The following is a 26,072-nucleotide window of genomic DNA, read 5'->3' as shown; positions in this document are numbered from 1 at the left end:
GGACTGCTGTGCTCAGACAGGCATGCCCTTGCAGTCCTCTCCTTAACACCAGCATAAGCCTGTAAGTTTGGGTTGGTAAGAATTGAAGTTAACAAAAAGACACCTCTGCAGCACTGTTGGAAGGGGAAAATCTGTCTGGAATGCTTAAAAAAGTACCCTTCACTGGTATGAAGGGTACTTGCAGTGTTGTCTTAGAGATGAACCTCTGTCAGTGTCAGGTTTGGCTAGGCTTTTACATGAAAAACTAGGTGAAGATTTCACTGTTTAAGCTTTTTAAAACTAACTTACACTTACTTTAGGTATATGGTTTATACCCAATATACCTAAATTCACTAATTAATAAACAGGAGATACATATGACCCTTTAAGGATGTAGATGACATGCATATGCCATAATTTGCGTGGCATAGCAAAAATTCTCAGGGGACAGGACTCTCTTGGGTTATCAGCGCCCTAGGTTTTATCATTCTAATATACTCACTCCACATCCTTGTTCTCTGCATATTAGCATTCCTGAGCTCATTGTCCAGTCCCTTAAGGTTGTCCGCAGGAGGATTTGTCATGCTGACACCTCCTCATACTTGCAGGCAGTTATGGAATGGTCTCTCCAGAAGAGATTTAGACAAAGTCAAGGAGAACAGCAGCAACAAGCTGTCAGCAGAAGACATATGAGTTGCAGGGTATGCAAACCATAGGATAATTCTCAGAGCTTTCTACATACCATAAATAAAAAACTACAGAACACATCTTCATTAACTTTGTTTACTTTGGTTTGGCAGTATTCCATCCCCAGTGACTTCCTTTGGGTTCCTACTGACATCTGAGTTAGATCTCAGGGTCTGTTCTGAAATGGTTAAGGTTTGTTATGTTCTACAAGATGTTTCTGGCACTAGTTGATGAGAAATCATGCCCACACCTGTTTGGCAGTGCTTTCAAGTCATGTCAGTCAGTTGCTGGGTGTTTTGTGAAACCCTGGAGGTGAAATGACCACTGCAAACATTTTGTGTATCCTTAACATAGAGCTGTGGGGGGCTTGAAATCTCTACAGTTCCCTAAGGTTTTCATGGGAGCTGCTGATAATCTGTAAACTTTGGAAAGGATATGGGCTTAGAATGATGATCTGTGATTTGGACACTTGTGTCTTTTCTTGCCCCTATTTTTCCCAAATCCCAGGGTGAAACTAAAGTCCTGAAGCTGAAGAACCTTCGACCTCAGGATTACGCCAGCTACACATGCCAGGTGTCTGTCCGCAATGTCTGCAGTATCCCTGACAAATCCATCACCTTCCAGCTCACAAACACCACAGGTAAGAGGGGACAGGATGGGTCCCTCCAGCCCTCTGACCCTTCACCTCCTCAACAACCATTACTTCTCCATGAGAATAACACAGAACTCTGTCCAGGGCCAGCAGCACCTCAACCTTATTTACATCACTGCCAGGATTACAGATCCTTCACATGGAAGTCTTGTGGCCAGGGCTGCTCTAGTTTCTTGTAGCACTGCATGTGGCAAGGCCTGCCATGAGATCATTAAAACAGACAACATGTAGGTGTTGAGGCACTATGTAGTTTCTAATTCATACACTGTTTTATTTATTTATAATTCTAAGTGACTTTAAAAATAGATTTGCTACAGTCTAGAATGCTGAAGGAGTTCTTACAAATAATTCATCCATGTGTGTCTCCAGCCTATTTTGCCAGGCTGTGCTATAGGCACCTCCCAGGTAACAGGCTCCGCTGGTAACAGAGTTTGTGGAAAGCATACATCTACGGTGCCTTCCCAATAAATAAATTTTAAACTCATATTTATCCTGGCAGTGCTTGAGGGAACCTCCAGTTGTGAGCAGATTCACTTTGGTGCCTCTTGCTTGATGTGCAATAAGTGAATGATAACTAAGTGACATGTATCAAATACTGGCAAGGACTTGATTGCAACCTGTCCATTAAAAAAACCCAAACCAAAATCACACACACAATAAGAATCCCCACCTGTAAAGCTCCCATGTGTGTTGAATATTTGCAAATAATAAGTAAATGTCAGGAAATTATTTCCAACCCTGAGGTATTCCATGATCAGAGAGAAAGGCATTGTAGCTGTTTGAATTATTCACCTCTCTAATGTAACACAAAGCAGTTTGCATCGCTTGTGTCACCTTTGTGCAGTGGAAACAGAACTTTTTTTGATGTTGTTAACTGTTGACAGGATACTATTGATACTGTTTAAATTATGTTTATTGATCTGAGTTGAGTTCCAATGTGCAGAACAATAGTTGCCTCATTTTATGTAGAAAGAAAAAAATAATGACTTTAGGAAAGTGAATTATAGCTAATGTCACAAAAAAGTATTCTCTTTGTAGTAAGATTTCTAAACATATCTTGAACAACTCACCCTATTAGCTGAATTTCTCTCAGGATGAGAGTGTAGCAAATGTTGATATATTCCCTTTAAAAACATATCTTCTGCTCATGATGAAGAAAGGGATCTAATACAGCTCTTCTTCCCTGTGTACATTTAACTTTGAAGAGTTAGAAAATCAAATTTGTCTTTATGTCCACTCCCCCTGCCAGCCCAAGCACAGGGAAAATACTCCTCATTTCAATCCAGCCCCTGTACCAAGTGAATGGGGAAAATATATTTTCAGGTTGTGCTTGATGACAAGTCAGCTATATGTCTCAATTTACACCAGCTTCTTAAGCGCATCTACTGAGGGGTTTTTTTTTTTTTTCATGTTTTTTAATTATAAATGCATATTTATACATAGTTACAGTGGAGCTTGGCACTACAAGCTCTAAGGTACCATGGAAAATGTGTTCTTAGCAAATTGTATTAAAAGTTGGCAGGGAAAATGAAGCTGGCATTGCAGTGTGAGCAGGGTTGGTCTTAAATAGTATGGCTATATTTAACATGAAATACTATATGGCTTGCTTGCCTTGTAGGAAGTATTGTACAAAGGTGAGGAAATATTTAAATTAAATTCTATAATTCTCTCCTATTTTCCCTAGGTCTTTTCTGTTCCCCTTGCTCTTGTGCTTTCACAGTTTCTCTAGACCTGTCTGTGCCCAGAATCCTGAGCAGCTTCACTCAGGATGCCTTTGCCTTTACAACTGAGAAGGGCTCAAAGGGTGCTAAAATGCTTGGAAATTTCTCTCTCTTAAATATTTATAGTCCAGGCACTACAGACCTTGAGGTGAAGTGGTGGGTCAGGTCAGGCCAGGGGATTCTCCTCAGCTCCTTTGCTGTTCCTCAGTTGGGTCCTCAGTGTCCCTTGGGCAGATCACAGTCTCTGGTCAGGAGAGGGATTTCTCAGAAGCTCTGTTTAGCAACTTGGGCCTTGCAGCCCGGAATGGGTTCTTTGTCTGCAACCTTAGTGGGAAGGAGATGTCCCTGCTCCCTCTCTGTTCGTCAGCTGTTGCCTGGCTCCAGAGCAGCAGGCTGGGCCCACAGAGCCACAGGACTAGCTCAACACCATGCTGACATCTCCCACTCCAGCAGGGTCAGCCTGACTTCTCCCCCTTCCTCAACTTCTGCAAAATTAAGCAGTCCAACTGGTTAATTCTCCTGCAGTTTTACTGCAGCAAATTTGATTTCAAAGGGAATTGAAAGTGATTCTTTGTTTTTAATGGTCCCCTCGCTGCTCAGCAGACTCCACCAGCAGGTTTTCTGAGCCAAGAACAAAACGAATTGCCACAGGTTACAAATAAATGAGACTCATCTCCTGCATAACAATGCCTGCAGTCTGTTAACCTCTGTCTGATGATGGGAGTGGGAATGAGGAGTGGTAACCCATGCAGGCTGCCACAGCCAAGGCTCCATTTTGGTGCATGTCATGGGAGCTTGTTCCTGGTGCTGTGGCAGGTGGCAGATTTGCATTTTCCCTGCCTCATTCACTCATGCACACACAGCCTGCCCTCACGCAGTGCTTGTACCAGCATGTCACCTTTTTAACCTGTTGCCTTGCCCAGAGTCGGGCAAGATGGGTGTGGGTCAGATACTTGCATATCCAACCCTAAATCTGCAAGAGCCCTAGGTCTTAACCAGAGCCTGCAGGATCTCTGGTTTGTGCTCCCCAACTCTGACACCTTCTCTCTGGACATGGGCTGGTCTCAGGCTTCCTCTGTCTCTAACAGGGAGGGATGAAGATTCCCAGGCAAGATGCTGCATCTGCCAGTTTGTGCACTGTTAACCTGAGACCAGTTCAATGTCTGAGGGCAGAAACAGGGGTCAGCTACACTGAGTTAATGACAGGAATGTGTCCTGCCCAACCACAGTGAATTGAGCTATTGCATTTCTGGGTTCATACTATCTCATGAAACCATCTGGAGCTTGGTGAGGATATGCAAATCCTTCCTTTGCTATTTAATAAGCATTAACCCTTGCACACTATTTACAAGACTCCTGCAAAGAGACCTCTTTGTGTGCAGGCTGTAGCCTCCCGAAATTCAAAGGCTCCAACCACTGGCCTCAAAATGGCCACTGCAGGTAGCAGAAGAGACACCTTCTTCCTTAGGCATAGCTGGCCATCTCTGACACAGATAGCATGTGCAGTGGCCAGGGAAGTTATTATATTCAGTACACCAAAGCAATATCCCAGCAGTAGTTGTGTTGCTAAATTATGGCACCAGTGCTGAGGAGAGGAGAGTCCTCCTTGCCTTGTTTTTACAGGCTGTAATTCAGAGATCCAACACAAATACAGCATAGCTCATTAACACAATGTCCAGGGAGAGAAGAGGCAGAAATAATGATGCTGTTAAATCAGGCTTCATGAATATGGAACAATGTCTTATTTTGCATTATTATGGCTGTTATTTAAAACATACTCTGCTTTTTTGCTGGGGACTGCTACTTTCTCAGCTCTGTCTGGATGGAGTCAGTAGTGCTCATAGAGGCTTTGAAAGACTTTTCATGGAATGGAATGGAGAATACAAGAGGAAGGATTTTGGATCAGTTCCTGGAGGGGGATGTAGTGAGAAGGTTACAGAAATAAAATAAAACAAAAAAACAGGTACCAGGGCATTCAAAGGAGAGGTTGTCTAGACACTTTGAATCAGTCTCAGCTCAACTGAATATGAAGGAGAGTTGCTCTGATTGTGATACCACCCAGGTGTACAGAAAAGCATATTAAACACCCGAGGAGGTGAAGGAGATTAAGAGCAGGTTCAGAGCTGATGTTAATGGTCTGTTAAGGTCCAGACAGGTCCTGGTCCTCCATATCAGTCTCCAAGTTGCAAGGACTATCTGCTTGAAAAAGCCTTTGCCTCTCAAAGATGTCTAGTTGGGTGTGAGAGATAGAGAGGCGTATCATGGGATAGCTGAGGACAGCTTTTTTTAATGATAGACCTTCCCTAAAGCTTGCTTCTTGGGATGGAAACTCAGAATGAGAGGAGTTGTTTAATGCCAGCTGTCCCTGAGCACAAGCATGGTTGGGTTCAAGCAGGCTCCTTTGAGGCTATCCATTCTCCTTCACCTCTCCAGCAAGGCTACAAGGGTTTCCATTGCCCTTATACTTGTCATATTGAACAAGTGCTGCACTTGTTCAATGGTCTGAAATGTCAGAGCTTGGGCTTTTCACTGCCAAATGTTTCCTGTTTGCCACCCCTATACATGCAGAATGGATTTATCAGGCTTTTCTTCTGACCTGCATCCTAAAGCCTGCACTAAGCACTGATAAAATGTCATAGCTGCTTTGTGCCCCAGTCCTAAGCACTACTGGTAGAGTGTTTTCTAGGGCAGTGTGGGGTCCTGCATGCTCTGTTTCCTAGCCATAAAAGAGTAGTGTTCTCATTCTAAGACATGATAATGATCATTCTTTAAATTCACAAACACCTCATATTTGTAATCAATTCATAGATCTTTCCAGCTGTCCCTACTCAAACCAGCCATCGACAAGAACAAATCATAAAAGTATGAAGCTGTGCACAGGCAAGTGGATGGGTCTTTCTCAGCCTCTGAAGTGCCCCTCTTTGTGCTTTTTCAGCCCCACCTGCTCTGAAGCTGTCTGTCAATGAGACTCTGGTGGTCAACCCTGGTGACAACATCACTATGCAGTGCTCTCTGACAGGTGGTGACCCACAACCAGAAGTGGTTTGGTCCCACTCTCCTGGCCCAATGCCTCCCAACAGCCTCTTGCAAGGAGGCAACCTCACCATCTGGAGGATCCGTGTGGAGGACTCAGGCTACTACAACTGCACAGCTATCAACAATGTGGGGAACCCGGCAAAGAAGACTGTGAACCTGCTGGTGCGGTGTAAGTTGCTGCTTTTCTCTGAGACTGTGTTTTCAGGGAGTAGGGGAATTGCATTCCTCCTGGCGGTTCTTGTACAGCTGAGGGTGAATGTGATATTTAGTAGTAATTAATATTCTGGAGAAGTGTCTGTGCTAGTTTCTCTTCTCCCAGACCAATGGCTGTGCTAGCATTGCTTGCAGCTTCATCCTGGGCTGTAGCATTATCCTGAATTGGATGATCCCAGACTACCAGATGTGAGGCCCTTGGGACATTTTGTGAGAACATGAATGGGAGAGATCTTTGGGCAGATTTTGCATGGAAATGTTGCCTTCCTGAGTAGCAAAGAACAGTTTTCCTGTCCCATGCAAGATACTTCAATATCCCTAACCAGTTTTGCACTTCTGTTCATCTCAGCCATGAAGAATGCTACATTCCAAATCACTCCTGATGTGATCAAAGAGAGTGAGACCATCCAGTTAGGCCAGGACTTGAAGCTCTCATGCCATGTAGATGCCGTCCCCCAGGAGAAGGTTGTCTATTCATGGTACAAGAACGGAAAACCAGCCAGGTTCTCAGACCGGTTACTCATCACCCGCAATGACCCTGAGCTCCCACCCGTGACCTGCAGCTTGGAGATTATTGACCTGAGATTCAGTGACTATGGCACCTACCTGTGTGTGGCTACCTTCCAGGGAGCACCCATTCCTGACCTCAGTGTGGAGGTGAACATTTCCTCAGAGACAGGTGAGCCTCTCTCTGGCAGGTGGGGACCCCAGAGGAGTGTTTGGCATCACTGACTGCCCCACAGCCCCATGCCTCTAGATTTTTTGAAGAACTTCACATGCATGTCTTGAATGCTAGTGAAGAAAGGTCTTACATCCTCAGGCAAGCACTTAGATTGGAGATGGGCAATAGTTACAACTTCTCTGTCAGATGTATTGCGTACCAAGTAGATCTTCCTTTATGCTTTCTCCCTATGAAAAATACAAAGTGCACTCCAGCTACAGAGACAGCTTTACAGTGTGATTGTTCAAACAAACCTCCACACTGTGAAGGAAGAAGTGGTGGTATTTCAGCAAATTTCAAGTGTCCCTTTGCTTAGAAGAGAGTAAAAGAGAAAAAAAGCTGCTCTTTCATTTCTTTGGCATTGTGTCCAAGATAAAATGTCTATGAAGACTTTTAATGTTTGCTGGATTGCAAATGCAGTCTGTCTTAGGCCCTCTCTATAGGAGTGCCTGTGTTATAAATGCCTCCCCGGTAAAATCAGGGTCAGAGCTTCACCCCATGGCTCACCAAGGACTGGACAAATATGTCAATGTTTGTCTGTCATGCTGGGGACTAAAATATAGTCTCAGGGCTCTCTTTCTGTTTCTGCTGAAGCGGTGGGTCCAGCTGTGCTCTCCATTACATCCATGTCATTGTGCTGCCTTTCCAGGAACAAAAGTGCAGCACAAAGAAGCATTATGTTAGTAACCTGATGAAGATTCCTCAGGGGAGTGAGCTGCCCACAGATTTTGACTTGCACCTTCACAGAATGTTACTTCTCAGTTCCTGGTTGTGCTGGATCCACAGGCCAGGCTGATCTCACTCTTGATTCTGTATGCTGATCACTTCATCTCCCCAGAAAAACATGTTGCAACTACTGCTGGTACTTTGGGAAGCCCTTGTCTCCCATTAGAGATACTAGGGGCAGCCTGCTTCTGGTCAGATTGCATCCAGTTCTTGTTAGCAGCCTGGAGACTGAGCTCTGACTGTGCTGTGGATCCACTAAACACTAAAGAATAGTCCTTCCTTTCTGTGGACACCCATGGAAGGTAGGACCTCTCCATGCCAGCTGACACCAACCCAACAGGGAACAAAACCGGGGGAACTCGCCAATCCTGGTGCAAAATTGGCTTTCCCAAACTTGTATGGCTGATACCACCTGGAACAATTCTTTTTGCCCAAGATCACTAGATGGCAGAGTGCAGTTGTGTTTAAGATTGCAAGGGTGGGAGGCTGTGAAGAGATGGGAGACCCAGGCACCAACTAGTTGCTGTGTTAAAGGAAGTGTCTGTGGTGACAGGTTGCCCTGTGCCTGTCTGGAGGAGAGTGAGCCCCATATGCCTGTGTGGATGCTGCCACTGAGGAAGAGAAGGAGGTCAGCCTGGGGCATTTTGAAGCCTCTCTTTGGCAGCCCGGGCCAGCAGGACTGCTTTGTGTCCCAGAGAATGAAAACAGCCATCCCTGCTGGAGCAGCCCTCCATGAAGCAGCCAAGGCTGTCCAACATGCAACATCCCCATAATCAGCAGCAAGCCACCTCCAATATGTATTCCCATATAAAACACCTTGCTCTGCAGGATCAGAACAAGAGGACAGCAGCAGTGGCTCCATGTTTCCCCACTGAACAAAGCCTGAGCTCATCAAAGTGGTTGCCTCCACCAAGCAGCTCCAAGGTGATAGCTTTAATTAAAAAAAAAAAAAAATCTTCAAATGCAATTTACAACTTTACCTGTGGAGAAAATTGCTGCTCACCAGGTGAGCGGCTGCTGGCAGCGTTAGCACTGAAAGTGCTGCCGTCCTTTCACACCTTGCAGGACAGGGTGTGATGAGATTCCCCAGCCCACAGGAGACGTGCAAATTGAATATGTGGCCTCTGTGTTGCATAGGGAGGTCACTGCAGAGGGAGATTAGGTTGGATCCATCCTAATTTTTTTCATAAAGAGCTGCAGGCTGTAACATGTACAATTACCATAGCACACTCTCCTTTGCTGGAGCTGAATTGAGGTAATGTTGGTCAGACCAGCTTGTTACAGCTTCTGTAGTCCTATATTTTGATTTAAATGGAAACGAAGTACATGGCCTTTGCGGTTATGGAAGTGTCAATCCAAGTGTTGCCACTGTCAGCAGGCAGGGCTGAAAAAGGAGCTTTCAGAAAAGATTGTGACCATATTTACCTCACCTGAACTGTTGACTCTAAAGTCTAGCACAAATAAATTGTCAATATTACATGTGGTTTAGCACAAATCCCCTTCCTGGGTTCTTGGTGGAACTGGGGATGTGAACAGCCAACCTCTTCTCACTGGCATCTCTGTACCCTGTATTCACTGGAGTTCTTTTAAGCTTTGTTTATCAGCAAAGTTTTGGTTGTCAGTTGATAGCTAGATATTTCTTTTGAGTGTTATGTGCTTCCAATTCTAGCCTCAGCTCAGCCACAATTCTTCTGGGTGAGCTCTTCCCAACCTCAAAGGGATGCTAGGGGTGATTGTTGCTGGGACCCATCTGTCACTCAGATAAGCCAGAGGTTTATTGGTGTGAGAAATTCACAGTGCATTCACCAATAAAAACCAAAATAAATAATAAAAGTAAAATATGCAAAGACACTTAAAAAGAGCTGACTCCTTGCTGTGGTTTAGGAACAAACAGGGATCTTGGACCTCTGAGAAAGCTGGAGATGGGATCTACAAGCACTTATCCTTTAAGTCTTGGTTTTGATCTGACCTGGATAAGTTGCCTACATACCTCAGCAGATATGATTTCTAATTTTGGCCAAAAGACTGCAGTTCCACTTGACAAATTCACTGACCAGAAATTGAAAATGGATCAAAGAGGCTTTTGCCTTTGGTGTTCCTTGATGCTATCCCTGCAGCTGGATAGCATTTTGCAAAACAGAGGGATGTGAGCCTGGAGTCTGCCCCAATACAACTGGACCTTGGCATTGATATTGGGACACACTGTTGGAAAGACTGGAATCCTCCTGGGTACCCTGAAGCTCCAGACCCTGCAAGATAACTTGCATGGACAGTATGTTCATAGAAGGATGTAGTGTGTCAAGTGGAAACCTTTGGAGTTCAAGGCTGTTGGTGTGATTCCATCAGAAGCATCTCAAGACTACTCCTTACTTGCTGAAAACTCAGTGTAAAATTATTCCTTTCTTGTCTCTCTTTTAGTGCCACCAACAATCAGTGTCCCTAAGGGTCAGTCCACCATCACTGTGCGGGAAGGCTCCAGGGCTGAGCTTCAGTGCGAGGTTCGAGGAAAGCCAAAGCCACCCATCATCTGGTCCCGGGTAGACAAGGAAACCCCCATGCCTTCAGGGACAATGACAATGGAGACATACGATGGGAAGCTACACCTGGAGAGTGTGAGCCGAGAAATGAGTGGGACCTATAGGTGTCAGACAGCCAGGTACAATGGATTTAACATCAGGCCCCGGGAAGCCCTGGTGCAGCTCAACGTGCAGTGTGAGTACAACCATACAGCACTGGAGTGCCTGCCTGAATGCCTCTGTACACAAAAGCCTGGGGGCTAGACAGGATTGTGCTTCCTTACTGGGCTGAGTAGACACATCTCTTTTGTCTGGGGACCTTTGAAAAGTTTATATTTAATTGGTCAGGCTACACAAGGCTAAAGGCAGGGTACCATATAGCAAGTATGTTCCAAGTGGAAGAGAGAGACGTTGTGTATATTTGTGTACAGTGGTTTCTATTTCCGTGTCAGGAAATGAGTTCAGCTCTACCAGGTGTGTTTTTGTGCATTACATGTGTGTAAAATATCTTCAGGGTATTTTCAAAGTACTCAAAAGGTGGAAAATGAATGTTATTTAGATCATTTCACACCACAACATTTTCTTCAACTTAGTTACCCCTGGATATGCTTGAATCATTTTGTCTGAAAAGCAGTGATAGGTAACAGAGAATGTGTACTCCCAAATGGTTTTCATACAACCAGGCTGTGAGTAACATGAAGCTGATACTTAGCAGGTATGTGGGGCGATTTCAGCTCTGGCTGGTTGTTCCAGCACCACTTGAAGGCAGTATCTGTACACAGAGGTGAACATAGAGGGTAGGATGCTGCATTGAGTGACATCTCCATCCTTTCCCTGTAGTGGTTTCTCCCTCCAGAGAAGTGGGAGCTGCTCAGCTCCCACAGCTGTTGAGGTGTGTTTTGACATGCAAAAGTCTGTGCTCTCTCTCTTACAAGACTTCAAATCAGGCTGGTGGAAGGCAGCCAGATAAAATGCCTTGGCACTCCCTGCAGATCTTGTCCCATTAGTGCGGTGTGATTGTTGAACACTGGCAGAGTTCTCTGAGCAGTGCTGATCTGGCATGTGTGGGGAAGGCAGGGAACAGGTTAATTTACACCTGGGCATGCTGCCTGTGGGCTGTGAGTGACAAGCCTCCGGACACAAGCACAGCAACACTCATTAGACATGCTGCCACACTTCTCCCAGGCTTGCCCCCGAGGAATAAGAGAAGTGAGACCGGAGCAGACAACCTGGCTGAAACCAACCAGACAAACTGCTCACAAATGTGAGCTGCTGGGAGCACAGCAATAACAGAGGTGTGTGAAATCCTGCAGGCACTTTGAGTATTTGAAGTGCCCCTTTTAAAATTATCTCTGTCTATTCAGGAGCATGGTGAGCTTAGATTACAGGATGAGATAGGGAAATGTGTGAAGATTTCCAGGCAGGTAAGTAGTGTGGAGAAGCTTCCCTTAAGCAGAGTGAAAATGTGCGTCTTGGTTTGAGCTGTTTGGGAAAGCAGCCTGGTTCAGTCATACGGGACTTGGAAGAACATGGCAGGGAAGATAACTCTTGGTCACATCAAGACACAATGAGAAATACAGCAAAATTTCACTTGGGAGCAAAGAAGCATCAGACCTGCTGACGTCCCAGGTTTGGTGTTGCTGTTTGAAAGCTGTGTGGCCCTCGCTTGACCCTCACTGCCCCTGCAGAGGGAGCAGCAGTGCTGAGCTTGGGATGAATTCAGTCCTACTAGGTGGTCTGGAGGAGAATCACAGATCTGAATCTTGGGCTGAAGGGATAGGACATGATACCCCACACAAGAAAGATGGTAGGTGCAAGCCAGAAGCCTTCTGGGGAAGGGACTATGGTGTGACCCTCAAGAATGCAAAGATGTGATGAACTTCTGTGTAAAGCGTAGCTGAACATGTTCTTCCTATGGCTCATCCCATGGCCAAGCAATGCTTTATTGTGATTTTGCCCAAGTAATGGTGATATAGTCCACATGCCAGCCCACCTAAACAACTCACTTCCCTTGTCAATCAGTTCTGTGTAGCCTTAGTGGAAGCTGGGCGCATACGGATGTTTGTACACCAGATCCATCTCATCCTGCCTGGAAAACGTGGAAGGACTTCATGGTGGCACTACCTGTTTTGAGCCTCAGCAGGCAGCTTTGGTTTCAGTGCTGTTGATTGCTCCTTCCATTAGTATGAAAAAGAAACTACAAACCAAGAAAGTAGGGCAAGAATTGCCCTCATACCTTTTACAGCCTCCCCCCTTTCCCTTCATGCAGAAAACAGACCCAGAAACAACACAGTCCCTGTTTATCCCTCTCCTCCCTTGTTCATGCTGCTGGAAGGATGTGGGTGTGGCAGGGGCTGCTGCAGCTAATTGAAGCACAGCTTTCCAGCGTGGGCAGCTCATTAGTTCGGTGGCTTGCTCTGGAATTCTCATCTTGTTGGAAATGGGGATCGTGTGGCTCCTGCAGCCTCCGTGATGAGTGCTTCTCTCACGTCGCCCAGGTTGCGTTTCCCATCGGAGCGGCGCTCCGGAGGGGTGCGCGCCACAGAGCCGGTGCGTGTGTGCACATGCAAGCTGCCTGTTTGTGCAGCCTGGGAGTGCCTCCAGAACCCCCCTGCTCCAGGGAGCAGCGCATCCTGGATGGTAATGTGGCTGTTCCTCTGATTTGCTCCAAAGCTAAAGTTGCAAAATCAATACAACAGATCTGATTAGATGTCAGAACCTGTTTCTGTGTTTCCCTTCTCTCTTGGTTTTCTCCCTTCATCCTCATGCATATGGTGCCGTATTATAACAAACTAGTCCTGAAATAGGCTTTTCCAACTGCACTGCAATAGTGGAAAGATAATAAGAAGACAAAAGAACAAGTCAGCTGTCAAAAAAAGGGTGTTTGAACATCTTACTATTTTTTTTTTTATTTAGAAAGCAGAAAAAGTTGCTTTTCTTTTTGTACTTAGAAAGCAGAAGAAATTGCTTTTCTTTTAGCTTATGAGCTGAAATTGTCTATCATCAACTCTCTGACAGGATGGATGATCTGTTCCCTGGACTTCTTGGTCTGTAGTATAGAGCTTTGAAAGATTAATAAGTTTATGAAAGTCTGTGCAGCCTTATATCTCTGTCTTTAGGTTGAAGAAATGTTGTATAATGGTTATAGCGAGAGTCTGGGCTTGTCAGAATTCCTGGGAATCTACACTTGGATTGGCAATGTCTTGTCATTTTTTCCTGTACCTTCATAACAGGAATAAAATTGACCCATCTAATCAAAATTTCTGGAGTATAACAAATATAGCACTGTGAAGTCTTAAAATAAAAATATTAATGGAGTGGCAGAGTGCTGTTAAGAATATCAATGCTATCACTGATGCTGTTATCAAGGGTTTTTTTCAGGACCAGTACTTGAGAAAATCCCATCAGAAAAATGAATCCTCTGCAGAGGTGTGTTTAAAATTAAGTCTGGACCATCCTATGCAGGTGAGCTAGTCTAGGGCTATGAAACACACATTGGCTAGAAAATGTGCAGTGGTCTGGATATTTGAACTCAGTAGTGTAATTTGAGCTGCTGTGTATGAGGAAGAGGAAAGAATGCATGTATGTGTGGATCAATGAAAAGGATGCTACTTATATACTGATTTAGCAAGTATGTAACAAAAAACTGAAAGACAAGTATTAGCCATTTAACCTAAAAGACAAAGCAGTATTTGCAGGAATTACAAAGGTTAGTAGTGACTTTAAGCTCTAGCTGTTGCTAGAAGTAACCCTTGAGATGATTGTCTTACCATGGTGAATATGACATTTGCTCTGTTAGAGCCGTTTAAAACAGTATGGTGAAAATTGCAATCTTACTAGATTTTCCTGTTTGGATAATATTATGTCAGCTCTGATGCTCTGCCAGTCCTGGGCTATATCCGATAAACAACTGCATAACTCTGTCCAAGTCCAGCTCAGCTGTGCACTCCTCATCCCACCTGATCCTCAGTACATCTGCTCTTCCATTTTCCTGCAGATGGGTTTATCCTCCTTCACAGCACTCACTACTGACTGTCGCAGGCCCACACTTGACAATCTGAATGCCTTCTCCCTCTTTAGAAAACAATCAGAGCCTGTGTCCTCTGTTGAGTTGTTCATTACTTCACCAAGTTCTGAAGATGAGATAAGCAGAGTTTTGATGCTGCCATTTTTGTCTTTTACAGAGGTTTTGGTGTCTCTTAGTGCCCAGTGAAAGAAGAGTAAAAGGAAAAGGTGATAGTTACATAGGGCTGACTTTGTTTTCAATACTCAAGTCTTAAAGCTGGCCCTGTTTCCCATGTTGGGATCACACAGCAGGTGAAATCTTTACAGGAAGAAAGACTACAAAAGGAATTTACCTGAGTATCTCCTTCTCTGCAATAACATGACTTGTGAATTTATCTCTTCTGAATCTAAAGTAATAGCCCACAGTCATCTGTGATTGGTTTTCAAAGGATTATGCTTACTGCCCTTAGATAAAATTCTGCCACATTAGGCAACAGGTGGGCTATTGTGCTTTATCTTTAAAGCATAGTGAATGTTAGGTGCAATCAGGAAAGCAGAAGGGCATTCCCTTTGGAGGGGTGGTTATCAGGACTTCAGGAGCCATTTATAGTCCTAGATACAAGCATTGCTATACGGCTGGTGACTAGCAGGTCTGGCTGTGCCCTGACCTACAAGACTGCCAGAACATGTCCTGCTGGGCCATCTGTTGCCATTGTCACTTTAACTAATGTTCAGGTAGGCACACATATGTTTTCCTATTCAAGCTCACACACTGGAAAATGTTATTCCTGGTCACACACTGTTGACTCATTCCTCTTTAAAGTCGTGCTGAACCCATCGGCAGTGCTGTACATCAGGCAGGCGATAGTCAGCATCAATTTCCCATGTTATCTATGTAGCAAACACAAGAGCAGGGAGCAGGGGAGGGGGTGATACTGTAAATAAGTAAGAAACATTGCTGGCTCCATGCAACTGGAAATGGAAACGCATTAAACTGTTTCAATCAGCTGTTGAAGCCATAGATCAATGCCAGTGCTCTTGCTGGTGCCCCCCTCCTAAAATATAAGCTTGGATATTAACTGCTGTCTTAAAAGTGCTCTTGAGATGTGTTTTGGGCATGGAGATGTTTTTGCAGAGTGGCTAAGATGGAGCTTTTGGCTGCTAAGAACTCCCTGCAGCTCTGCCTGCTATGAAGGGAGTCTAAGAGAAAGGAGGCTGTCAGGGGCCAGAGCTGACCCCTTTGTCTGTGGCTCAGCTGGCTTATCTGCCTTGCTGCTTGGCCATGTGAGCTGCACTATGGAGCCATCTGCTAAGAATTTTAGACCTGGTTGGTTTAATTTCTGAGTGTATTTATTTATAGTGACTGCTTTGTTTTTCTTTATCATTTTCATTGGTGAAATTCATCCTGATACTCTCCTCCAAGCTGAGGAGCACAGTTCAGGAGCTAACTTGGGGGCAGAAGATGGTTTTTCTGCTCTGGTGGTGGCTGGAGTTTCCTACTCTTTCATTCATGTTTCAGTATTGTTGTTCTCCATGGTACATGTGCTGCTGCCAAGAGAGGGAAACCTCGGGCTCTTCTCCCAGCTTGAACTCTGGTATGTTCTGGTTCATTTTACACCATCAAAGGTTTAAGAATGAACTGATGCTCTGGGACAAGTGTGTCTGTATTCAAAACCAAAGGAAAACTGTGCCTTCTGGAAGTTCAGTGTTTGCAAACTTAGAGACTTTAATTGGTAGGAAGAATAAATTAATTCATAGTATTGGGCATGATATTGAGCCACTGGTCTGAACAAAGCCTGACCTGGTAGTTAGGTTCCACTTTGATGGAAATCCTCCCTGTTTATCCCCAAATAAGTTGTATATGACTGAGCTAAAAGTATACATGTAATTTCTGCATTTCTCTCAATACACAGCACCCTTCTGCACCCCTTGTTAAGAGCAGAGGATTTAATTCCTGATTGTCAACACGCTTTTTTCTTGTGGTATCATGTTTGGGATTAAGCTCCTTGGAGCTCATGTTTGTGCATGCAGCCCTGTCCTGGATGCTATGGCATTAGGATTGCTCACTCTGCTTCCCAATGCCCAGGCTGCTAACAACTAATTAGAGTTGTCAACCTCAGGACAGACTGAAGTTTTACTCTCTCATGGCTTAAACCCAAATGGCCACTGTTCAGAGCAAAGTAATAATCACAGACACTTACAGCTGGCCTCAGATTTGTCATAACAATTATCATGTATTGGTCCTGGGGCCTGATAGATGGAGTCTGTGACAGTGCTTTCATCAGTTTAGGATTGGGTCCTCACATAGGGTTGTACCAAATGTTACTGTGTAGGACTCATTGGCCCTGCCCTCCTGCCAGCCTCATGGCTTTAAGTCTGGCAGGGTAAAGATGCTTAGCTAAAGCCTTCTTCTTTGGAATGCCTTTATGCTCATACAGCAAAGCCCCAGGACTCCCAGTGCTGGGGTGTTTTTTGTAGAATTTGTTATGTCCAACTTAAAAAAAAACAACAAACAAACAAACAAAAAACCAGCCCATATTTCACAGAGTAAAGCAGTTGTATGAATTTTTGCTGGTCTGAATTTTTGTTGTCAGTGTTTAACAGCTGAGTCTTACCCTGCAAGGGCTGTGATCTCTGCTTGCTGCTTTGTGGGGAAGGTTCCCATGTGCTTCCACTCATTCAAATTTCTTGGGAAGCCTCCCTTGTGCACTGAGAGCTTTTCTGATTTACCTCTTTGACTGAAATTGGTCTGACAGAGCAAGTCTGCACCCTGTGGTGGCCAGGAGATACAAGAGACTTGAGACATAAAGCAAAAGGCCCATATAGCAGGGGGATTTCAGAGGCTGTGGAGCAGATTTTGCAAACCTGGCACGTCAAATGCAAAGTACAGTGAGGCCCCCTCACTGTGCCCTGGGTAAAAGACCATGAAAGGAGGGAGGAAAATCCCCAGGTATGTGTGTCAGGAAGGTGGGAGCCCGCCTTAAAGCTGGAACCTGGGTCTACTATGTGAGATTGCAGCCCACCTGCACTGCCATTCAGCTTCTGTGCAGCTCATTACTCATCTCTCAGCACCTCTGTGGTTGTAATAATAGGCTGAGGAAAAGCTTGTGTGAGAGCTCATTGCCTAGAGAGATGGATTTGTTTGTTCAGAAGAGAACTGGTTTAAATCGGTTAATCCATTTCTCAGATATTGTTGGGAGAAACAAATACACATTCCATAATCTGCCATTATCCTGTTTTTTGGCCAGACTCTGCAGGAAGAGCAACTTAATTTTATTGAGAGAAACAAATTAAAGCTGTACAATTTTGTCAGGGAGAGACAAGAGCTGTATAGACACAGTGGATGGCAGACAATCTTGGTCATCTCTCTGTAAATATTTGCTCACATGGGGCCCTTTCAGGGTGGAATACTGAATCTCATACTGTTCTAATGCAGACATTCCTTTTAATTTTTCCTGCCATGGCAGCTATTTTCCCTGTAGGACCTAGGTATATATCAACTTGTTGAGATAAGAAACAAACCCAGAATCCTCTCAAATGCTTTGTGCTGAGCATCCTGCAAGGCTGTGCATGTTTGGGTCTCACCCACACATGTGCTTCTCTTTAAGTCACAGGAGCATACTACTGCCAGAGGACTGTCAGACATTTTCCCAGTGCTTCCCATCTTGCCATTCTGATGAAACTGCTTTGCTTTTGAGTCCTCTTGTTGTCTAGGCTTAGACCATGGGTAAAACCACCTGTATCAAAGTTCTCTAATGTGTCATACAGCTGGTGATGCCCAGATTGCATCAAGACAGCCTAGCTGGAGGGAGAGGTTGTCCTGGCTCTGCTTCTGTTTGCACAGGGATGTAACATAGACTGTGAGTACTTCTGTCATGTGCTTATCTCAATCAGTATGTCAGAGATAGTGAGTCTGGTACTGCAGCTGTTGCTCTCTCTTTGGGCCTGGGCAGCACCAGTACAGGTCCAAGAGACATGGGAACTTGGCCAAGGCAGAGAAAGCTTTGTGGATCCTGGAATGTGGGATTATGGGATATTCTCTGCTGAGGGTGATAAATAGGGCTGGTATCTGAGTTCATGGGGAATCTGTTATGGACGGGATGAAGATCAAAAAAAAAAAGGTAAAACTTGTGGATTGAGGTAGGAACAATTTAGTGATTGAAATAAAGTATTATATTAGTAGTAATGATAGTAATGTAAAGGAGAGATGGAGGAAAAAAGAAGGAGTAAAGCTCAAAAATAAGTGAAACACAGTACAATTACTCACAGTTCACTGACCAATGCCCAGCTATCCCTAAGCAACAATTGGTGCCTCTCAGCCATCTCCCCCCCAGTTTATATACTAGGCGTGACATTCTGTGGTATGGAATGTTCCTTTGGTTTGTTCAAGTCAACTGTCCTGGCCATGCTCCCTCCCAGCTCCTTGTGCACCTGCTCACTGGCAGACCATGAGACAGTGACAAGTCCATGAGTTAAAGCACTGCTTACCAACAACTAAGACATCAGTGCATTATCAAAATTATTCTCATCCTAAGTACAGCACTGTACCTAAATCAAAAACAGAGCACCATACCAGCTACTACAAAGAAAATTAACTCTGTGTCAACTGAAACAAGGACTCACTGGCTTCAGCAGTCATGGGGCAAGGGAAGTGGAAGATAGAGCAAATTAGAAGCCTGCTGTCAGCCCTTATGTTTTGAGCCTGGGGTCACAGGACAGGAAAAGAGGGAATGGCCTGTCCCTATCAAATTCTGCCTCTTGGTAGTGAAGAGAGAGAGATGTCATGATCCAGAACTCACTAGGAAAACCAGGAAGTCACCAAGCAAACAAAAATTGTGATTCATTTTCCATGTTAACTCTCAGCCTCTCCACAAGGGCCTGAGGCACAGAGAAGTGAAAATAGCTGTCCACACCTGCAGGGTAGCAGAGGCCACCAGACCTGACACAGGACCTGTGCCATGGAAGCAGAGATCCTTTTACCCCAGCCTCTTTTCCAGAGAGAGATATGTGGTACTATGGCATTGTGCCTGTGCCTTTGCTCTTCTACCAGGATTTTTGGGCTGTAAACCATGTCATGCAGCACCTATGACAGTGCTGGAGCAGAATATCATGCTACTCTTCACCTGCTCTCTGGATTCTGGCATTGGAGCAGAGCTATTTCCTCAAGCCCAGGAGGACTGGAGGATTGTGGCAGCCATGTGGAAGCAATGCACAGAATAGTGGTGCCACTTTTGAGGAGGGGACTTAATCAGGAAAGCCCCTGAGACATTCCTGATGTGAACAGAGGCCCCAGTAGAAAACTGAGCATCCTGGATGTGTTTGAAATTAGCTGTGACCATCCTGACCCCGAGCTCTGAAACAGCACTAATTACTTTCATCCCTAAAGGGAAACTGTTTAAATGAGCATTAAATTTCAGAGGTGCTCAGGCTTCTCTACATCCCAGTGAATCTCCCTGTTTCCAGTTCTGTGCTAGGACACTTTACAGGGAGGCTGAGGGCTCCATTTTTAGCAAGGTCATAGAACTTTTTGGAGCTTTCTGTGGAGCTGCTCAGTGATTAGTTTTGGGTTTTTCCACTTGGACCAGTTTCTGAGCAAGAAAATTAAGCCAGGAAATAGTGTTTTCTCAATGAGCAGAAATCATATTTCCCACAATCACCCTTTCACCCTATTTCACTTCATATAGTTCCTGATTTCCATTCTTCTTTGCATCTCCATTGCAAACACAATAAGCACAAGTGTGCACACATTCCTTCCTTATGTCAGCTTTTATTTCTGATTGAAATATAATTGGCCTCCATTACTTGAGGTAGAACAGTTGGTTTTCTTTCATGATCCAAATAATGAACCTGCAAATCCATCACTGGTCCCAGGAATTGACAGACATGCCTACATTTCCTTTTGAATGTCTAGCTGTTACATTTTGTTTAATTTTGTAGTCCTTGTTTCTAGGGTCAGGTTTGGTCACAGGAAACCGTGGAAATTTTTGTTACTGTTGACTGGGAGGAAGCTGGTTTCTGAGGCTGTTCATTTAGAATCCTAAGATTGGAAAAGACCTTCAAGATCACCTCTGGCCTAATACTGCCATGGCCACTAAACTTATCACCAAGTGCCACATCCATTTATTTTTGGAACATTTTCAGGGATGGTCAATCCACCACTTCTTTGGGTAGCCTATTCCAATCTTGACCACCCTTTAGGTGAAGAAATTTTTCCCAACATGCAACTCAAACCTCCCCTGACACAACTTGAGGCTGTTTCATCTTGTCCTATCACTATATGCCTGGAGAATAGACTGGCCCTCGTCTTGCTACAGCCTCCTTTCAGATAATTGTAGGGCAATAGGATCTCCCCTGAGCCTTCTTTTCTCCAGATTGGACAACCCCAGCTCCCTCAGCCATTCCTCACAAGACTTGTGCTCCAGACCTTCACCAGCTCTGTTGCCCTTTTTGGACAGGTTCCAGCACCTCAATGTCCTTTTTGCAGTGAGGGGCCCAGAACTGAGCATTGGATTCAAGGTGAGGCCTCACCTGTGCTGAGTAATGGGACAATCCCTGTCCAGTCCTGCTGGCCACACCACTGCTGGTACGGGCCAGGATGCCATCGGCCTTCTTGGCCCCTGGGCAGACGCTGGCTGATGCTCAGTTGCTGTCAGTCAGCACTCCCAGGTCCTTTTCTGCTGGGCAGCTTCCCAGCCACTCTGCCCCAGCCTGTAGTGCTGCAAGGGCTTGTTGTGACCCAAGGGCAGGACCCGTAAATTCACGCTGTTGTCCCTCCTACAGCTGTTCTCAGCCTATTGATCCAGCCTGTCCAGATCCCTTTGCAGGGCTTGCCTATGCTCCTGCAGAATTGACACTCCAACCCAAATTGGTGTGTCTGCAAACTGACTGAGGGTGCCCCCAGTCCCCTCATCCAGATAATAATAAAGATTAAACAGAGCTGTCTTCGACACTGAGCACTGGGGAACAGCACGTGTGACTGGATTTTTTTGCTTCCTGGAAATGCAGGCTTTCCAGCCCCAGTATCCCTGGACCTGTAGGCAATTTTTTTCTCTGAACTCTACCACTAATTGCAGCTTTGGACAGAGGCTGAGATCCCCAGTACCATGGGTAGCACAGATTAAGAAAGGTGTAGAGAGATCAATGTTGGTGCAGTGTTGTGCTCTACTTGGCAAGCCTTTTCCAGTCCTAGTATCCCTGCAGCTGTAGCCTTCACGGTTCTCTGAACCCTAAACCTACTGCTAGACCAAAATGGCAATTTGGGATTGAGACTGAGATCTCAAGTTCTACAGGTAGCCCAGATTGGAAAGAGGTGGAAGGAAAAATAAGATTTTTGATCTGTTGTGACCTGCTCTCACAGATGACGAAACCAGTGCTGCAAATCTCATGCAAATATGCTACAACTCTGGGGTAAATTCGGCCAAGCATTTCACAGGAGGAATTGTTGGGAATGCCAAAACTAACAGAGGCTCCCAGCAGTGGCTGTGATTGAGGTCAAGAGAACAATGAATGACAGTAACATTTGCACTGAACAGGGATTTTCCTTACAAAGTGCTGATTGCAAGGAGATACTCCACTGTCCTAATCACAAGCTAGAATACAGTATCTAATAACTGAATGCAATATAGATGAGCTTAATAGTGCTAAGTCTACTGGGATTTTCTGAGCAGTTCATTGTTTATGCATAATACAGCCAATATTCTGGTATGCTGTAAAACGGAGAAATGGGGCTGGAGGGAAAGCGAACAGCCCTCCAGCTAAGATGGGTTTCTGGAGAGACTACAGTAGATCAAAAGGGATAAAAAAGTGGCAGCAGTTGGCTCAATCAGAGGAAAACAGAGCAACTCAAAATAGAGTTTTGCAATTTGGAAATCTTTCTTTTCCCTTTTAGCTGCTTGTAATGAGGCTCTGCCAAAGTCCAAACTTATGCAAGGAAGTGAATAAGTTTTCATATTGATTCACTTTCTAGGAACCAACTTACACATATAAATGAAAAAATGCAAATGAAATTATTTTAAAGAAAAGAGGAAAAAGTTGGGTTTTGTGTTAGGATTTTTGGTTTGTTTGGTTTTGGTTTTGGTTTTTGGTTTTTTTTTTTTTTTAACCCTTTAGAGAAGCTTATGTGCTCCAATCTGCTTTCCAAAATGCTGTGATTCCAGCTTCCAAATCACTATGAGAAAACAAGAGCTCTTTAAATCTCTTTCTAACCATTTTATGCTGTTTGTCTTATTTATACGCCAAGGATAGTCCCTATCACTGATGGAGCTGAGGAACAAGGAGAGTTTACCTTTGTACATCTAAACTTGGATATTTGTACATTTTCAGTGCAGTATCTCCTCACACTCTGAAGTGACAGAGAATTCAGTGTGTTGCTCAGTAAGTTGTTCCAGTGTTTTTTTTACTCTCATGGTTCTGTTGTCTCATGGTTCTAAGTCTGTCTCATTTCAGTTTCCAGCTACAAGCTTTTCTTATGCCTTTGTTTTCTCACATAATGAGCTATTTGTTACCAGCAGTCTCTTCCTCATGCAGTCTCAGACACCAGAACAAGAAATCTCTTAGCCTTTTCAGTATGCAATCCAGAAAGGGTCTCTTTAGCCATTCACCTCAAGGCATGTTTTGCAGCCCTATATTTATTTTTATAGCCCTCTTCTCATTTTTTCTCAACATCATTCTGTCAGCATGGCTACATGTATTAAACAGGCTTTTAAAAATGATCTCATCAGCGCAGATGTGATGCCCATCTCACAGTATGTTTAGTAAGCTTTGGCTTAATCATCCAAGCATTTGGACATCTTTGGACTACAGAATTAAGCTGAAAGCTGATGTTAATCAGTTACATTAACTTGGGCTACTCTTGGAGTCATTGTCCCTTTCCTTGCAAGAGTGACACATTCTTTCCTCAACAGTTTTCTCTCAAAAACCTTTACATTATCACTTTTAAAGGTCCTTACCACCCCAAATTTTCTATGGTTCTGTGAATATCTAGGACAAAATGAATTCAGTTCCCAAAAGACTCTTCCATCAGGCAAGCTGAATGGTCCTGTAAGAGGTACTTCTTTAGTATGTAATTTACTGCTACGTCTTTTGTATCTTCTAGAAATGTTGTTTCTTATATTGGCACAGGCGCTTAGGGATGGTGATTGTCAGTTATCACTGCCTTTGTGTGGGTGGGAAGGAAGCACAGCCCAAGCCACATGCCATAGCTGTGCCAAAGTGTGCACCCAGCTGCACACAGATGTAAGGTCATTCAGATACTAAAGGTGGTTATGTGTGATGTTGGCTACACAGCCTGAACAGGCTGCTTTATAATTTATATACTTTAGCTTTGCCAAGATATTCTCTGGATCTCTGACCTTGATGGAGATGTGAAATAGCATCAGTTTAAGAGGTTGATGTAGGTTCTTTCTAGAGATGTTTTCCTAGAATAGGCATTCCTTCTCACTAGAGAGGTCTCAATGGTACGTGCAGCCATTTAAAATTTCTTTTTGAACTCTTTCAGTTAATGTGTTTTTAATCTGCTTAATGTGGGCTTCATTTGAGTAGTATTACATCTTCAATTAGTCTGTCGTGTGGAAGCAAGCCAGGTTCTTTCCAAAGCCTGAGGATGTTATGACAATATAGTTACTTTTCTTGTTGCTTTCTCAAACACTACCCGGTTTGTCTGCCAAGGACCCATAAAACTATATTCATCATCATTAATTTTTAACTTGGAATGTTGCATCCCACATTCATCTTCTGTGAGGTTTTTTTATGGAATCAGTGAGGAAAAAAAGCTTTATTGTTGTTTGTTCTGAGGTTTCATCTGCTTAGGTTGACCCAATGATTTGGTTTGTACCTCCATAGGCAGAGCTTGCATGGAGGGTACAGAATAATTTTATCTCCTCTGGTGTTCAAGAGGTATGATCACAAATTTCCCCTCAAAGGCCCGGCTGGACAAAGCTTTCCCTTTTCTACAGAAAAGATCCCTTTTCTACAAAAAGTAGATATTTTACTACTTTCTGTGTAATTTTTAAGATTTTTATGATCCATTGTTAGTCTGCCATTATTGCACTGCTGAATTCAGATTATGGTACATTGTCCTAGCTAGAGTCTTACACACAGAGTTAGGCTGTCCTTCCTACTTCTCTGGTTTGTATCACAGATTTAGCCACAAATATTTTCAGATTTAAGGCTGCACAATTTCTTTCCAAAACTGTATGCAGAATTATATTTACTTCCTGCCCACTACAGTGGGATGTCTCAGCAAATGTTGCTGAAACTGGTTTAAAATGTCCTTTTTACCTGGGATAGCTGATTCTGGGAGGCATTATTATTTATTACAGAGAAGGCAAAAGGAGAAGGATGCTGTGTTGCAGTGTGTGCTGGTCCAACCCCTCAGAATGATAATTGCAGGATCCACTTTCTGATCTTGATGCAGTAGGTCAGAAGGAGAAGGTAACAGCCTTAACTTTTGTGTCCCAGGAGAGCTGAGAATGAGAATAATGAAAACTTATGGAACCAACTTCAGATGTTTACATGTTGGACCAAAATCCAAGAATTGGAAGAAGGAATACTGTGTCTTTCCCACTTGTCCTGCATATCACCTTGACTGCAGCTTATGCTCTCCTCGGCCAATGGAAAGAAGTGTCTGTAGGAGACAGGCAAGTGGCCACATTGCAGGAATTCTGCTCATTCAAAGAGTTCCTGCTGTACTGGCCCAGTTTGAGGTCAGTCGTGGAAAATCGAATGTCAGATCAGACTTATCCTGTGAATGAGACTGTTAATAAACTTCCCTCTCATGATCTAAATGCAGAGGAGATGAGACAGAGCTGATAGCCAGATGGGGAGGATGACGAGCAGGCTGTTATCCTTGAATGGTTGCCAGTTCTCTCACTGGCCTTCATTCTGTGCCTTCTGCTGCAGAAGAGACCCCGAGCCCTGAAAAGTGATTTCTGGGAGCCCACAGTACCTGTGAGTGTCCGAAGTGAAAGTGGTCTCCCTCATGCAGGGAAAGATGGGGGCTACAGGCCTGCACCTGCTTCAGCAGCAAGGCTGGTGTGCCTTGGGAAACATGGAGCCAGCATCAAGAGAAGATAAGGAGTTTCCAGTACAGGAGTAAGTCCTCTGTAGCTTGAGTCCATATCATTCCCTGAGGTGGATGATATCACCCATTACTGAAGAAATGGGACTGCCAGATCCTCTTCTGTCTCCAAAGGCAGGCAACATCTTTCGGAATAAAGTGGAGATGATTCTCTGTAACCAGCAATCTGTTGTAGGTACATTCATGAAAAGCTATGACAGTACTAATAGGACAGATAAAGTATTTTTTTAGTAATTAATTAATAGAGGAAGAGTTGGGCAATGGTCCTTATGGATGTCACATATTTTAAATGAGTTCAGGCAATGGTGTGGAAGGATGGAGGGGAAAAACAGGATGTACAGATGGCAGAGATTGTGGCTATTTGGCAGCTGGTTTTTTGAAGCTAGTCACTGTTCTGAAAGACCTCAGCCATTTCATCTGAATACCTCCTGAATCCATCCTCAGCTTTCCATCCTTTGTCTGTGATTGATTTGATCTACCTTGATTCATCTGAAAATGATGACAATGATGAAGCGGTAACCATTCAGAGAATTATAGTAAAAATCCTTACAGTAAAAAATGTTCTTGCCTCTCCTTTCTCTATGCTATACTGATCCTGTGTTTTTAAATTGTATGCATTTCTTGAGTTCCTGTATGCACTGCCCCCCTTGTTACATTAATTCTTATGGGAAAAATTGCTTTGATATCTGTTGACCTCAGCTGTTTCATCTATGAGCCTAAGTATTTGCCATAAATCTTT

At 44.1% G+C, this 26,072-nt stretch overlaps 1 protein-coding gene across 4 annotated transcripts in view; it reads left to right on the top strand.

Annotated features, from left to right (window-relative positions):
• Positions 1–26,072, top strand: part of MDGA1 (MAM domain containing glycosylphosphatidylinositol anchor 1) — a 206,598-nt gene that overhangs the window by 55,963 nt on the left and 124,563 nt on the right. For all 4 annotated transcript variants that reach the window (XR_014953850.1, XM_085575600.1, XM_021550430.3 and 1 more), the window contains exons 5-8: positions 1,174–1,306; positions 5,975–6,244; positions 6,638–6,967; positions 10,154–10,447. Coding sequence is in view for 3 of the 4 variants with exons in the window: in XM_085575600.1 (XP_085431726.1) it covers positions 1,174–1,306; positions 5,975–6,244; positions 6,638–6,967; positions 10,154–10,447 (1,027 nt within the window). In the remaining variant the exon portion in view is untranslated. The remainder of the gene's footprint in view (positions 1–1,173; positions 1,307–5,974; positions 6,245–6,637; positions 6,968–10,153; positions 10,448–26,072) is intronic.

This window comes from Lonchura striata, chromosome 3, assembly GCF_050655825.1.
Source record: "Lonchura striata isolate lonStrDom1 chromosome 3, ASM5065582v1, whole genome shotgun sequence".
Taxonomy (NCBI): domain Eukaryota; kingdom Metazoa; phylum Chordata; class Aves; order Passeriformes; family Estrildidae; genus Lonchura; species Lonchura striata.
Note: the sequence above shows the minus strand (reverse complement) of the source record. Positions and strands in the feature narration are given on the sequence as shown.